Raw genomic sequence first — 17,133 nt, forward strand, 5'->3', positions numbered from 1 at the left:
ATGGGCAGAATGGGTGCTTTGGTATAACCTGTCAGATGGACATGACCCTATGCAGTAGCACAAACTAGTTGTGATGTGTCTCTAACCAGCTGGGTCAACTCTACAAATTATCTACATGAGCTAAACTCATTGTTCATATTGAGCGAAGGATTGGGATTCTGATGGGTTTATAATGGCTGTATCTGAATAGTGCTGCTACACGCATAATATCACACATATTGCATCATTGACTCATTTCATAGCCCCTTTTATTGTCTTCAAGATGGATTTATTCTATGGCAACATTGTCCGAAAACTGTGCTTTTTGTGCACAGTTCAGCAAATTGTTTTGAAACATTGGGAAGCCCATTCAAGCCACGCTTGGAAGCTGTAGCTCACTATGCATGGAAAATGTGTTAGTGAGGGAGAAGCAGCGTGTGACTGGATTGTGAAATTTTGAGTGATGTGCCGAGTGCATACACGCCAATATTATCCAGTCCATTCAGAATAATCTATTCCAGTCATGCTTTTAACTTTGCATTCTGAGACCTGCAGTCCTGGGTTTATAATTAGGAAATCTAAGTTTACAGAACGGAATGGCTAATGTTGGCATGTATGTGGTAAAGGGGTTGTGTATTAGTTAAGGTGGTAGAGTGGGTGGGGCTTCTGCCATACAGTCTGCTTAGTTTGTAAGCTAATTTGGTGTGGGACTTTGGGGAGGATGGCTCTTTACACAATTAATATTATTGTTGTCATTTTTATTACTATGTTATCCTCCCAATTCCCCTGACTATCCCAGAGAACACTGAGGAGGATTTCTAATATGGCGTGAGGGTGGGTGCAAGGGCCAAGTTATACATCCTGCTGTAACCGTGTGCCCTGCAGTTAGCATAAAAAGGCTGCAGGGCTTTGGGTGAGCAGCCCCAGTGTAGTCCATCGGCAAGCAACATGATTAAACAAGCCTTGGCAAAGCCAGTAGTTTTGGCGTTTGTCGTTCAATGAATTTGACATTTATAAGTAAGATGCATTAGCTACTTGGGCTCTGCTTCGACAGTAATTCCAAACACGTCGGCAAATTAGTGCTTAGCAACAGACATAGTAGAAAGTCTTCTCTTTAATGCAGTGTACAGAAGTCTTTTTACTATGTGCATTACTAATGTTACTTTTACTTTAATTTATTTATTTGAATGTGTTTAGCTCACATGGAACTTTTCACATATAGCAACTTTATAACATAATAAAACAACACAAAACATAATAAAACATATAAATATAAAGCAAAGGAAAGTTAATACATACATGCATTTCTTCAATTAAAATAACACAAGAGGTATTAAAAGCATCACAGGCCGCAGCGGCTCAGAGCGGCGAGAGAGGCCTGGAGTTGAGGTGACAGACTGCAGTGATGGAGTGATGTGATCGGCCAACACTGCCCAGTACTAGCTGTGGCAGTAGTATGGCCGTGATGGAAAAGTGGCGCTCCTAAAGAAGGTACTGGGCGGGCAGTGCCCAGACACCAGCAGAACCCCCAGATCAGTATGATCTCCCTAATCACAGAACAGCTGCAGAAACAGAGTCTGGAGGAACTGAAAGGCAAGTCATTCAGCATCAGCCTGCCTTTGCCAGATCATCCAGACCTCGAAGGCTGCAGCAGCCCCTTTCACTTCATGTCGGAGGATCGCTCTTGGGGTCTCCTGAGTCAGTGTCCAAGGTCTGAATATCAGGACAGTGTCCAACACCATCATCACTCCAGTCTGGGTTTGCATCTTCTGCTCCTCAGCAGAGAGAACTCCCCACATCGAAGAGGACCTTCTTGCACTCCAGCCACGGACAACGCATCCACTCCACCAGCTCCTCCCAGCAAGCAACATCTCTGCTCCTTATCTGTACCTGAGGACCGATATCGCTGGCAGCCTATCTGGTGGCCCACAGGTTCGAAAGTCTGGACTCCTGTTAAGCAGCGGTGGAGGCGGCGGGGGGCTGACTGTGCAGGCTCACAGCCCCACCCCATGGGCCTCCAGCCTACGGTTCCACAATGACTCCAGTGCCTCTCTGCGATGCATCCAAGCCTGCAGTCCACCTTTCTTCAGCCTGGCCTACTGTCGAGAGTCGCCAGGGTCCTGCACACTCTCTCCAATTGGGGCATTTTCTGATGGTGCTGAGGGGCCAAATTGCTATTCTCTGCAGCGCCGCATCTCTCTCTCGCCAGTTCTTTTCAAAGACACTGGATAATGTTTGCCCTCTGCCAGCAGCTCGCCATCCTGCACCCCAGAGATGGTGCGCCGACAGCACTGTTTGCCTCGTAGCCAGTCCCAGTCATGTGACCTAAACACCAGGAAGTGTGGGACGAAGCGGCGCCACGAGGAGGATGTGAGGTGGCACCGGCCCTCGCTGGACTTCTACAAAATGAATCAGAAGCAGAGCATAGGAACCCTCTGTTTCTTTGATAACTCTGATGATCGGAGCTCTTCCTCCTCTTTTCTGGCCTGCACTGGGATGTCTCCCTGCCCCTCAAGCAGTCCAATCACCAGCTGCATCCATGTGCTGAGCAAGGAAGAGGATGTCCAACGAGACAGGATCACATCTACCCATTCCAGACTCTTCCAGCATGACTTACCGACCTAGATCTAAACCTGATTGAGGAAAATTAAAGCATCTCAACTCAGGAATTGATTCAAGGAGGCATCACCGCCTCAGAGCCAAGCTCCGGACCCAGTGCTGTGCCTTTTGTTCAGGACTTGTTCAGGCATTCAGGGGCCAGGAACATTCCATGGACTTGTGGCCCCTCAGAGGGGACACTTTGGGGATAAGGGGTTCTGTGTTGTTTTTACATGTCCAGCAGCAGTCTGGGTCTGATTTCGGCAGAGGAGTCTGGACGGTCTCGGAAGGACCAGACTCAACCACCAGCTTCCCGTTGCTCCTGGGCCCGCCTTCACATCACTGAGGGCAGTGGCTTCAGTTGTTGCGAACCATTAAAAAGCAAAGTGGGGAAAAAAAATTAAAATAACACAACTGCAGAGTCTCAGCAAATGCTTCAGCTTATGAAGGCACTAGATTCAGAAATGTTCTTTTCGACTTTTGTCCAGGTTCGAAATAAAGCAATCTGTAGAGGCACCAAACCCGAATCCAGACAATGGAACCAAAAATGTTTACTCTTCATTTTCAATGCGATCACTCCCAAATGCTCCCAAATTGCACATCTACACGTTTCCTAATTTTATTAATCTTGTCATCACGCATATAGGAGTCTCTGGTATATAGGAAAATATACAAATCCTACAGGATCTATTGCTGGGCGTTAAACCCAACCTGGGTCCTATAATTGAAAGGACCGGGAACTGATTTGTACGCAGTTTTAATATTAGCTTTCTGACTTTTAAGTCAGGACATTCCATTAGGTATTTTTGTCACTTTAACACTATGGGCGTCATTACAAGTTTGCCAGTCCGGTAACCGGCACTGTTGTTACTGGACCGGCAAACTAAGAGTCTGTAGGCAGGTGCCTGTCAGCCCGCCAGGTCTGACCTGGTGGGCGGAACGGCACCCGCTTGCAGACCTTGACGGATGCACCGGTACCATTCATGAATGGTGCGGTTGCATCCGTCCTCCCCATGCCCTTTGACTCCTATGGGACTCAAATGGCAATGGGGAGTCATTTTTACTGGCACCCGGCAATGGGGAATTACCGGGACCACCGGGGCTGTAATGCCCTGGTAATTCCCCATTGCCGGGTGCCGGTAAGGAAATTACTCAAGTGGCAGCCGTGCTGGTTTTACCGGCAAGGCTACCACCATAGTCATAATGAAGCCCATTGTTTGGTGATTTTAACTGTGTGCTTGGGTTATAGGTGTGCGGGGGAGGTAAGGTGGAAGGGAGAAGGTGTGAGCTAATTTGGGAATGAGTAGGTAGGATTTAGCTTGGTAGGCAAGGATAAGCTATGGCTAGTGTGGGTAGTCGGAAGCAACTGATGTAGCATGGGTGGGTAATGAAGGGTAGGTGGACAGGGATGAGGTAGGGAAGATGTGAGTAGGGTGGTATGGGGTCATATTGGGATAAGATATGAGTGGGAAGAGTTACGGTGGGTGGGTTGTTGGGGATATTCATGTGCATGGTAGGGTGGAGTTAGGGATGTGGTAGAGAAGGTGTGGGTACAGTGGGGCGAGGTTGGGATACGTGGGGGTAGAATGGGTAGAGGGGATAGGAAGTGCATGGTGATAGAGCATGGTATGGGGTAGAAGAGTGAGGCAGATTTGGAGTACAGTGTGGTTTGAAATGGTTAGTGTGGTGAGGGAGGTTGGGTGGGGTACAGTGGTGTGGGATAGAGGTAGACAAGTGCTGGGGCAGAGAGCATACATGTCAACATTATTATTCCATTCAGGAAATGCAAGCCTTGGATTTCCCCCTTATAACCTTCGGATGGCAAGTCCCAGAATGCAAAGTTAAAACCGGGACTGGACAAGCATCTCCTGAATGGAATGGATAAAGTTGGCATGCATGAGAGTGGAGGTTGGGGTCAGACTTGGGTAGGGAGGTATAGTGGAACAGAGGTGTAGAGTGAGGGTATTCAGTTAGATCCAAGTAGGCTAAGCTGGGCGATGTAGTGATGTGGAGGTGTGGCGTGGTGGTGTGTGTAGGGTGAGGGTGTGGAGGGTCGGTTTTGAGGTCTGGAGTGGTGGGATGGATGTGTGGAATGGTGGTGTGTAATGGTGGGGTCTTCTGGTGTGAGAAATAGGGTGTGGTGAAGTGGTGGTGGTGCAGGGGTGTTGTGAAGTGTTTCTGAGTTGGTGGTGTGAAGTAGTGTGTTTGTGTGGAGTTGTGTTACAATGGGGTGGTGTGCAGTGGGAATATGGTGGTTTGGGGTCGTGGAGTGCATTGCTGTGTGGTGGAAAGGTGTGATGTGTGTGTGATGTGGAGCGGTGTTCTGGTATGGGATGTGGAGTGGCAGTGTGGATGTGCGACATGGTAGTTTGGAGGTGAGGCATTGGGTGGAGTGGTGGCGTGGATTGGTTATGTGGAAAGATGTGATGGGGTGAAGTGGTGTGGCAATGTGTAATTGTGAATTGGGGTGAAGTGTTGTGAAATGGCAGGTGGAGGTATAGTGGGGTTTAGTGTGTGAGTGTTGTTGTGTCGAATGGCAGATTGAGGTGGAGTGGTGGTGTAAAATTCTACTGGTGTAGAATGATGGGGTGATGTTTGAGGAGTGGTGCTAACGTGGTATGGCAGTGTGAATGTGTGGAGTGGTAGTGAGGAGTGGTCGTGTGGAGTGGGAATGTTGTGGTTTGGGGTTGTGGAGTGCATTGCTGTGTGGTGGAAAGGTGTGATGTGGGTGTGATGTGGAGTGGCAGTGTGGCATGGTAGTTTGGAGGTAAGGCATTGGGTGGACTGGTTATGTGGAAAGATGTGGTGGGGTGAAGTGGTATGGCAATGTGTAATAGCGAATTGGGGTGATTGTGAAATGGCAGGTGGAGTTGAGTGGCGGTATAGTGGGGTTTAGTTTGGGAGTGTGGTTGTAACGAGTGGCAGATTGGGGTGGAATGCTACTGATGCACCTCTCAACAAACGGTGATTAGTGGGACCACTCCTAAACCAGGACTGCAAAGACACACGTCAAATATAAGATGGAGGATCATTTTCCACCGATCTCTAAATCCGTGGGAATTGTGGCTCCAATGCCAGAGAGCCTCTTTGATGATTTGCCAGCCTCATTGAAGTATTTGATTTTGGGAAGGAGAGCATCGGATGTGAGTTTTTATGGAAATAATTCTCCTCTGCTAATGGTATTGATTGAGCCCCTTTGGATTCATCGCGCCTTAACATCCCTCCCATTTTTACGGATTTGACATTGATGTTTTATTTGTATCACACTTACACACAAGTGTTCCAGAGCGTGACCAGGCAAGGGAGGGGAACAAGGGAGAAGAAAACAATGATCTTACTAGGCCCAGTGACATTGAGAACGCGCAAGTGCATGGGAGAGGGAAAAGGGGAAAAGTGGATGGGCGGGGGGAAGACGTGGAAAGTGACGAGTAAAGGAATACAAATAAATAATAAATAAAATGAATAAATAATAAAAAATAACAATGGTAGTGCAGTCAGCAGTGGCAAGTGCTAGGTTTAAGGTAACAAACATAGCATGTATCTGTTAAGTGCAGAAAAATAAAAAGTTTCAGGGAGGGAGGCTGTTCCAGAGGGAGGCCCCAATCAAAGACAGAGGTTTACCCCAGCTCGTTTCTTTGAAAAATGACTGACTCTGAGTGAATTAGAGGTGGACGAGTGAAGAGCTTGGGAGGGAAGGAATTTATGGAGGGACAGCTGAAGGTATTTTAGATATATTGTGATATAAATACATCAGAGGTCTCTATCATGTATTCCACGTTGAGTGAAGTGAACATATGGGTCATTTCCAAATGCCTAATTTGTCAAGCTCATGATAATATCGGAGAAGAATTGAAAGTGCAGACACTTCAATTAAGCGTTATATTATCACGCTTGGACACATTTGATAAGGTATGGAAGGGCAGTGTTGGACAGCTGACAACAACTGTTCCGGTTCCAGCTGATAAGGAGTCTTCCTGTGACCCTTTTATGCATCTAAACAAAAGTTCCTTGGGTTCCACAAGTAGCGGGAACAACAACCCAGGATTGAAAGAGGGGAACTTGTTGAAGTACAACCCTGAGAACAAAAGTAACAACCCACCGAAGATGGGGCCGAAGTACTAAAATAAAAAAGCAAAAAGGCCAGGGAACAAGCCCTCAAGAAAGTTTCTTCGTATGGCAAATTTAATGGAGCTAGAGCAGTCCCTGTTGGGTCCTTCCAAAAAAAGTGAAACGGCTAAACGGAAATTTAAGGAAAGTAAGTAGAAGAACTCAAGATCTACAAAGGTCTTGAGTAGTGACATAAGTAAAAGATAAATGAGCAGTGTATATATGCGCTCTCCCTTAGAATTTCATTTAATCTGTGCTACATTGATTATTTCAAATTTGGAATATTGTCAAAGTCCATCTTGAATATATGATCCAATATGATGACGAAAACATCCATTCCAGGCTATGAGTTTATTATATAGAGCGCTCAGCCAACACGTGTTTTCGACAATGGTGTCGTTCTCAAGGCTGACATAGTTAACCATCAAAATAAATGTGTGCAATACAATCACAAAAAGAATAAAAGAAGCAATTAAAGAGAAATTTGCATGTCACAAAAAAGTATTATGATAAATAAAACTATAGAGTTGACATACCCAATCAGATGTGTGGCAGTATAATATTGCACGAACGGAGCATGAAAAAAAGAAGAAAATACAAGAGTATGCTACTTAAAACATGTAGAGCAACGCACATTTTGATGTGAGTGTATATCCTGGTAGAACCTAAATTTGTTAAAATATCCGCGTCTTACCTTATAAACGGGTTAGATCCCGATCCAAGTGGTTTCTGCGTAAAAGCGGAGTCCACCGAGAATTCCAGTTTAAATAGTGGCAATGTCGGGCCACGTAGAGTAGTTGACTGCGCATGTGCTATGAACTAGAGTGTATCACTTTATTTATTGTTAATGATTACACTATATCAACAGACTGTCTGCATATTATATATATCAGTTGATTTCTGTCCTACTATCCCTATTGTGACAAATAAGAATACATGAATATTAATAATTTTATTGTACCTTTGTCGGCTCGCACATGCTACTTTCGAGCATGTGTGCAAATATGAACAGCACATTGTGCTTCACTTACATTCTATTTTAGTAGAGCTTCACACTTATATTATCCGATTTCCTTATAAGACGTAAGCAATCTTTTTCGACAGGCATCCATGCACATTAGAATACTATTTCATATGACGACAATACCTAAATAAAACTATGGACACCCAATACGCATGCGCGATCCAGATACACTGAACTAGCATAGAGAATGCCCAATAGAATAGCGTCACCTTAGCGCATGCGCTGCTATTACATTCACTATTGCACTCTAGTTCACAGCACATGCTCAGTCAACTACTCTACGTGGCCTGACATTGGCACTATTTAAACTGGAATTCTCGGTGGACTCCGCTTTTACGCAGAAACCACTTGGATCGGGATCTAACCCGTTTATAAGGTAAGACTCGGATATTTTAACAAATTTAGGTTCTACCAGTATATATACTCACATCAAAACGAAATGCACATTAATATGGCTTATTTAATCATTTGACAGATTGCCACCTGATAACTATAGAGGCAACCAGCAGCATATACGGACAAACCAATAATTCTTTTTTAAGATTGTGACTCATTGCACTTAATTGCCGCTCCATGGTGAGTTATATATCCTTTTTCATAACATAACTCCAACACTGTGTGACCTTTCAATTTGCTAGAAATGGCACGAGTGGGCAAACATACAAATTCTTATCACCGGTGTACAAATTAACGGGCGATTATATAAGAGAGGGGGTTTCCTAGGGACCTCACACTCTTTAACACACACTAAACTGGTGTCTAGTGTTAAGGTGCAAATTGTGATTGGAGCACATGCACTGGTGAGGAGGGGCTTACATGCCAAATGACTTTCTATTTACAACATGTGCGTTGCTTTACATGTTTTAAGTAGCATACTCTTGTATTTTCTTCTTTTTTTCATGCTCCGTTCGTGCAATATTATACTGCCACACATCTGATTGGGTATGTCAACTCTATATTACGTTGCTTTGCTCGCTGATTATTGTTTTATTATTTATCATAATACTTTTTTGTGACATGCAAATTTCTCTTTAATTGCTTCTTTTATTCTTTTTGTGATTGTATTGCACACATTTATTTTGATGGTTAACTATGTCAGGCTTGAGAATGACACCATTGTCGAAACACGTGTCGGCTGAGCGCTCTATACAATAAACTCTTATAACCTGGAATGGATGTTTCCGTCATCATATTGGATCATATATTCAAGATGGACTTTGACAATATTCGAAATAATCAATGTAGCACAGAATAAATGAAATTCTAAGGGAGAGCGCATATATACACTGGTCATTTATCTTTTACTTATGTTTCTATATGTTGGGCATCAACAGACCTGTCCTTCTTTATGACCATTATATGCAGCTGGACCCTCTGCAGAGCTAAATAGATTTATGTATAGCGCACGCACCAGGCTTTGGTCTGTTACGTCTTGTGTAGTGAGTTGGCTTCAGAGGACAATATTTCCATACTTATTGTGGGTGATTTTCCGGATCAGGAAGGTCCGAAGGAGCTGGCCCATGACATTTTAGTTCTGGTTTTGATTTTAACATGATAGGGCTGAGCAATAACTTGGGGATCGGGGATCGGGTATGATTTTAAAGTTGGAACAATGACTGGTCCTCAGCCGCAAGACATGTTCACTATGGCCATTAGTGTTCCTCAGCCACAGATCAAGACTATTTTAAGCTTGAATGAGGAGACCCGGACTGAATCATCTGTACAGGACATGGTAAGGAACTTGGCTAGGCCCTTATTTACATGAGCGCTGTCTTCACAACAGCCTCCAGCTTACCCAGTTCAAAGAGTAAACATGAGAGGGCTACTGGGACCCCTAAACTATGGATTGGATTACCTCTTTGAGTCTGTGGGGCTGGGAATTCTGATTGAATGTTGTGGCTCTTTTTTATGAAATACCAAACCTTAGGTTGATTACGACAAAGGATATTGATCTTGTAGAATTTGCTGGTCCTGTGAGGGACAATCGAGTTACATTGGCCATGCCATCTAGGATTGTGTATGGTGACAATTAGGTTATGGTCTCATTATACATGATCCAGAGAAATAATCTTGTGTGGGGTCTTTGCTTAAGGGGCCAGGTTGAGGCAAATTGACATGAGCTTGAGGGGTGATGGGTTGGTCCGCCAACCATTAGTTTACTTTAAAGAGCCGGAGAGAATAGGTAATCAAGAGCATAATTCTATTAATATGAGTGAATGAAGATGGCTAGCAGTGGCGCTGAATGTATCTTTCTCAATTGAAGGAATTAAAACATTATCTTTAGCGCACACACTCCCCTTAGGTGTATCTCGTGGAATGCGCAGGGTTTTTGACATCTGCTGAATAATCATGAGCTGTGTACACTCCTGAGATCATATACCTTTCTTCTCCTGCAGGAAGTATAGTTGACATCTTGCCCTGTTCAGGATGGATATCCGGTTGTGTTCAAACAGCTATAAAAGGGAGTCATGGGCGTCCTTTCTGCAGCCTAATAGTAGCTGTTTGAATTGATTCCAGTTTTGAATTGGTTAAACAATGGGAATTGGGTAGAGGTGTGATGGTGTTCACCCTGACACGTGAAATCATGTTCGGCCTCGCCTTATGGTGGTGAATATTTATTAGCAACGCTTTCATGGCAATCTCAGCTCTCTTCTAAGGACGTTGGCACAATTTATTTCAGGAGTTGTATGACAACAACCACGGTGGAAACATAATTGTTGCTGGAGATTTGAATCACAATTTTGGACCTAATCTGTTGTTTTAATAGGGCTTCTGTGTACATTAGTGCTTTGATAGGGGATATAAATAAATGTAAGCAGGATAGGCTGTGGAGACAGACAATGGGGGATTGGGATCTGTATATGCTAAATGATCAAATGAGTCAAGACAGTCAGAATTACTGTACATGGCATAGAGGAAATCTCTCCTCTGTCCTTAACTATCTGCTTGTTACCAAGGGCCTACTGGCAATTTGTACGGACTTTCATATTAGGGAGTCTAGTTTAGGAGATCATAATAGGCTAGTGGCGACTTTCTCTACTCCACTAAATGTTGGTGCTGGGGTGGGGCCCAGCTTCCATATTCTAAATTGTGTTAAAATAAGTAAAATTGAATGATAATAATATTGTGCATTTTAATACTAACATTAAAAATACATTCATAAGTTCCACATTGGAGCAGAAACTCTAATTATATCCTAAAAGTCCTATCCAGATGCGACGCAGGCTTTGTATGAAATTATGTGGGGAGTGTAAACACTGATTGGGATCCATGTAAACAAATTGGTGACCCTAAATTGATGGATTTCTTCTTACACAGAAATGGACCGTTAATGACATTAAAGCGTTCTGGTAAAGAAACAAGAAAACAGTGGGGATTCATCAAATATCCAACTGTTATCAATATGCTACATATAAACATAAAATGTTATGTAGAGTTGGGGCACAATAACATTTATGATATAGCAATAATACCCACGCTGGTGGGCTGCATCAGCAGGTAATGGCCCTGGGCCCAAGTTATATGCCTGAGTGAAGTGAGGCCTTTAGCGATGGGCACAGTGCCCATGGGCACTTGGCTGATCCAGCATTTTGCTATGGGTATTATTGCTATTACTCTCGGTTTAAGAACCAGGGTGCTGATAGCAATGTATTTGGTTCAATGAATGGATCACCCTCATCCTGTCCAGTTAATTGAATCAAATACTAACTCAAGGTGGCTGCCATGGAAATTGAAGGGGGGGGGCTCCGTGGAGAGCCCCTCTTCTATGTCTTTGGTGGCCCAGGTTGATGGTGAACAGCGCAGAAAGTCAGAGAAAGAAAAGGTAAGTGGGCGGGTAAGCGAGAGATGGTTGCGGGACGGGGATGAGGAGAGGAGCATGTGGCAAGATGGTGGGGCAGTTGCGAGCAGCTTCCAACTTACTCGGAATGCAGGCTTGGATCTTGAGATTCAGTCCAGTATCCAAGCAACTTGATTGGCTGCAAAGCCCACCCTGTGTGCTAATACTGGGTTTAGGATACACTGCACTTTCAGGTACATCTTCATTACCACATTCCCCTTATTACCCCACTGGGTGCTAAACAATCAGGTATTGCTGGGGCCCCTCCCATTTAACAGATAACAATTTCCCAAACCACTAGGGAGCATTAAGGTATATATGGCATTCTACAGAATCTTTAAAAAGGTGCTGCATTAGCTACTCTTCTGATAAGCTTACCACTAAGAGACCCTTTTGGTAAGCATGATGTTTAAGCTTTATTTCAAGCATGCTGTCAGCAAGTCTTTAGGTAAGCTCAACTGTTACAGTGCTTGCTAAATTTTAATAGCGGTTTGGTCAAATGTTGTCAGCTAAGCATCATCATTCGTACGTTGACAACTTGTGACGTATGGACTCAAAAAAAGACAAAACCAAAGGCAGCTAGATAGCAGTTGACGGATATGTACTGTCTTACCAGTCTACCATTTCAATAGTTTGTTTTCTATGTCTAAATTGCTTCATCTCATCATTTGTAAACCTACACTGTATCTGTGCTCATAACTTTCAAAGCTAACAATTTAATATTCAATCAACAACAGTTAACGTCACCATTGTTGGCTTTTTGCCAATGCCTTTTTGTTTTTCTTTTGAAATAAAGTTACTTTGTAACACTGTCTTGAAAAAGTGCGCTCTGCTTCTCTGAGGAAATGACAGTCTCGTGAACTCTCTGTGCACTCTATTGCGCCCAAGCTGAGTCTGTCACAATGTAAAGCCATACGCTTATACATTTTGCCACTGTAACACCAGCGACCACTTGCACATTTTTATTGCCGGTTTAACGTTGGGGAAGTGTGGTTGTTCTTTGGACTTGACCCTGGTAACAGTCAACATGAGTAAAGCTGTTGTTGCTAGCTCCAGTGAGTCTGTGGCTTCAACTTCATTGAAGGAGAGCTAGGGTGACCATCTGATGCAGAATGCTTACTCATTGCTTGGATTATCATTGGACGTTGAAATTCATGGGGGAACATTAGATGTGTTGTTCAAGAAACATGATTGTGAACCAATTTGGAATCTTCCTTCATCCTCATTCATCAGGAGGAGGGTGAGCACCCTTACCGCTCTACCATACGGATTAATACCAGGATCTATTTACCTGACCTTCACTGTTGATTGTGCCTCCACCCAAGGCTGCCCCACTAGACGGGGAGTTGGAAGCTGGAGTCCACCATTTTCCCTACACTTTTTGTCCAAGCAGATGCCCTGAAGAGGGCGAGATGACCTAGGAGTTTCTTCACTGAAACATGCTCCAACAGTGATCTCAATGAATCGCCACAAGATTCTTGTCACAGATTATCTAGATTCTTCACTAACACGTTGGCAGACCCCAACCTAGGTCTTAAGGCTACAGACCTCAGGACTTTGAAGCCCTCACTAGTCGCCCTTCAATTAAAGGGAAATCCTAAATTGGGAACCTTGGAGTCTCTAAGTTGGGAGAGACTCACAAAACATTAGCCACCAAGTGAATCGTTTTTTCTATGGAATAGCTATTTCTGTTCACACAGATTTTTCAGATAAATGTACAATTTTGTGTAATTTATACAACTGTCTTCTACTTTTTTTCTCTTTGCTGTGCTCTCTATCTTGGCACTTCACCTCACGAATATCTTTTATCCTTTCTAGACAACATTTATGTCCTTTCTTTCTTAGGTTCTGTCCCTAAGTACATACCCACTTGGGAGTGTTTTTTACTGACATTTGTACAATGCCATACAGACCAATAACTGGACTTGTTTCATCTATTGGTGTACATTGATCTTTGTTTTTCTGTATTATAGGCATATGCATTTATTCCTTTATATTAATTTGTTTGTGTGATTAAAACTCATGATGGAAAATCCTAATCAACAATTTTTCTTAGCATTTTCTTTAGATCACTATGCCAGAAATGCTCCACTGGATATCTGTTGTGAATAGCCGTACCTGCACACTTTAATTCATAAACGAGTGCTAATGAAGTACTTCTTCCCCATGATGGAACCTATATTTGTATGCACAAGCTTCCACACAGCACCATGTTGTTGTCCCTCAAAGCTGTTTCGAAGTTGCTATGATCACGCTTCTATAGCATCCTCAAAAGTCTCCCCAATAAAGGAATTATTTCATTAATTTTAATTGTTTAGATTTGCAAGCCTCAAAACTATCCCTTTGTAAAAACAACCCTCTACATGAGCAATGTCTTTACATCATTAGGAGTAGTTTTAAGGCCTACATTTGAGATCACTGATCTTGAAACCTGCTTGATTGCAAAACATTTTACATTTATAAAATATATAAATTGCATTACTGAGTTATTAATTCAGCATTTTGGAGATATGAAAAACCTTATATACATATAGAAAACTGGACAAATGTGCTCCACATAAAAATACAACAAATAACACATTTTTAAATGACTTTTAAAACCTTGTCAAGTTCAAAAAAGTCAACCATACGCACTCAATAGGTCTAATATCACCTCCACTGCCCAAAGAATGATAGTCCATAAAGTGTCCTGAATTTCAAAAGATTCATAATTCCTTTCTATAAATCAAGTACAGCAACCTGTGTCCCAAGGGAATTCCCAAAGAGGTGCAACAACCATAAGTCAAATTGAGCAACCCATGTCGGAAGGGAATTCCTATTAAGGGACAGCAACCAAAAATCATGTGTGCAGGAAAAGATCGGGAAACACCCATGGAACATGCCAAAGCTCCAGTCCTTGAAAATATATAGGGAGTTTTGTTCCAAAATGAGCCCCTAAATCTCATTACAAAGTTAAAATCTCACGAATGCAGGAGAATCATACTAATAATTGGGTTAAGTGTATAGTAGAACCCCATGGCTGGAATTATATCCATGTGGATTGGGACTAGCGGGAAATCTCCTACATGTTCTATTCATAGGTAAATTTAACATGGTATTGCGAAGAAGATGGCTAGGGCTGCACTTCTTAAAGAATAACATAAGCAGCTGCTGGGGGACCATGAGTTTAATGATGCATTCAACAGATAAGGATTTTAGGTTTGATGTTTTATCTTTTGTTAAAAAACCTTAGGTTATGCTTATGTGAGCCCCTCGAATCAGTCCAATAACTAATATGCAGTGGGGCTTAGATCTCAAAATATTTTACTGTGTATGTTTAATGTAATGTATTACGCTTTTATTGGCAGTTAGGCCATGATTTTACTATAGTTATTGTATTTCTCTAATGTATTGTGATTTTATGCTGTGGTTTTAATGTAAACCAAATAAACCCTGTATTGAATGAAAAATCAAGTACACCAACCCATGTCACTAGGGGAATTCTCATTGAGGTGCAACAACCATACATCAAGTATAGCAGCCTGTGTCACTAGGCAAGTACCATTGAGGTGCAGCAGCCATAAATAAAGTATAGCTACGCATGTCACTAGGGAATTACTATTGAGGTGCAGCAGTCGTACATCAAGTACAGCAACTCATGTCATTATGGGAATTCCCATTGAGGTGCAACAACCATACATCAAGTACAGCAACCAATGTCACTAGGGGGATTCCCATTGAGGTGCAGCAGCCATAAATCAAGTATAGCAGACCGTGTCACCAGTCAATTACCATTGAGGTGCAGCAACCATAAATCAAGTATAGCAATGCATGTCACTAGGGAATTACCATACATCAAGTACAGCAACCAATGTCACTAGGGGGATTCTCATTGAGGTGCAACAACCATACATCAAGTATAGCAGCCCGTGTCACTAGGCAATTACCATTGAGGTGCAGCAGCCATAAATAAAGTATAGCTACGCATGTCACTAGGGAATTACTATTGAGGTGCAGCAGTCGTACATCAAGTACAGCAACTCATGTCATTATGGGAATTCCCATTGAGGTGCAACAACCATACATCAAGTACAGCAACCCATGTCACTAGGGGAATTCTCATTGAGGTGCAACAACCATACATCAAGTATAGCAGCCTGTGTCACTAGGCAAGTACCATTGAGGTGCAGCAGCCATAAATCAAGTATAGCTACGCATGTCACTAGGGAATTACTATTGAGGTGCAGCAGTCGTACATCAAGTACAGCAACTCATGTCATTATGGGAATTCCCATTGAGGTGCAACAACCATACATCAAGTACAGCAACCAATGTCACTAGGGGGATTCCCATTGAGGTGCAGCAGCCATAAATCAAGTATAGCAGACCGTGTCACCAGTCAATTACCATTGAGGTGCAGCAACCATAAATCAAGTATAGCAATGCATGTCACTAGGGAATTACCATACATCAAGTACATCAACCAATGTCACTAGGGGGATTCTCATTGAGGTGCAACAACCATACATCAAGTATAGCAGCCCGTGTCACTAGGCAATTACCATTGAGGTGCAGCAGTCATACATCAAGTACAGCAACTCATGACATGGGGAATTCCCATTGAGGTGCAACAACCATAAATCAAGTATAGCAGCCTGTGTCACTAGGCAATTACCATTGAGGTGCAGCAGCCATAAATCAAGTATAGCAACGCATGTCACTAGGGAATTACTATTGTGGTGCAGCAGTCATACATCAAGTACAGCAACTCATGCCATTAGGGGAATTCCCATTGAGGTGCAACAACCGTACATCAAGTTCAGCAACCAATGTCACTAGGGGGATTCCCATTGAGGTGCAGCAGCCATAAATCAAGTATAGCAGACCGTGTCACTAGGCAATTACCATTTAGGTGCAGCAGCCATAAATCCACTACAACAATCAATGTTACAAGAGGAATTCCCATTGAGGTGCAGCAACTATGCTTTTCCCATCAGTGGCCCACCCACACATTAAACCATCTGAGTTAGGAAATGCATTCTCATTACAACGTACTGCATTTGTTGTTAATTAATTACACAAGAGGTCTCTGTTATTGCTATTGTAAACGTTAAAGAGTCCTTACTTTCCCAGCTGTGTCCATTGTATGCGTCCCTCTTCAGCCTATTGTGGCACTCTAGCAACTGAGAAAAACTGACTGTTCCTTTCTCCAGCTATACAGGCAGGCAGTTAATTAAAACAGGCGTAGCTTAGCTGAAATGTACACATACCAAACACCTGTTTTTTCACGTTCAAACTCAGCCTTGATAATGATCAGCCACTAAAACTATGTGGAGAAATTTCCACATCGGTATTTAATGCTTGATTTTGTTTTTAATGTGTGTGCATTGAAGCAATGACGCCTAAGTGTGCCTGATCGAGAGTAGTTGAGAAACAAAAAAGACAGCACAGACATTGGCAGAATGCATCCTCCTCTGCACACCAGAGGCATTTTGCTGCCAATTTTTCAATGTTGCTAAAGCTTAATTGAAAAGTACATTAAAAACGATAGAAAAAAAATCGTTGTCATCTAAGTATTCTATGTGGGGGTAATTTGCTATTCAAATTC

At 42.9% G+C, this 17,133-nt stretch overlaps 1 protein-coding gene and 1 pseudogene across 1 annotated transcript in view; one reads left to right on the forward strand and one right to left on the reverse strand.

The window, feature by feature from the left end:
- LOC138515893 (alcohol dehydrogenase 1-like) overlaps positions 1–16,711 on the reverse strand; it is a 456,553-nt gene extending 439,842 nt beyond the window's left edge. Inside the window, exon 1 of the mRNA XM_069630655.1 lies at positions 16,651–16,711. Within this exon, the coding sequence (XP_069486756.1) occupies positions 16,651–16,668 (18 nt within the window). The 5' untranslated portion in view covers positions 16,669–16,711. The remainder of the gene's footprint in view (positions 1–16,650) is intronic.
- LOC138515494 (protein FAM53C pseudogene) lies at positions 1,336–2,630 on the forward strand (annotated as a pseudogene).
- Positions 16,712–17,133: the final 422 nt, after the last annotated feature.

Source organism: Ambystoma mexicanum, chromosome 6q (assembly GCF_040938575.1).
Source record: "Ambystoma mexicanum isolate Mex_15411 chromosome 6q, UKY_AmexF1_1, whole genome shotgun sequence".
NCBI lineage: Eukaryota > Metazoa > Chordata > Amphibia > Caudata > Ambystomatidae > Ambystoma > Ambystoma mexicanum.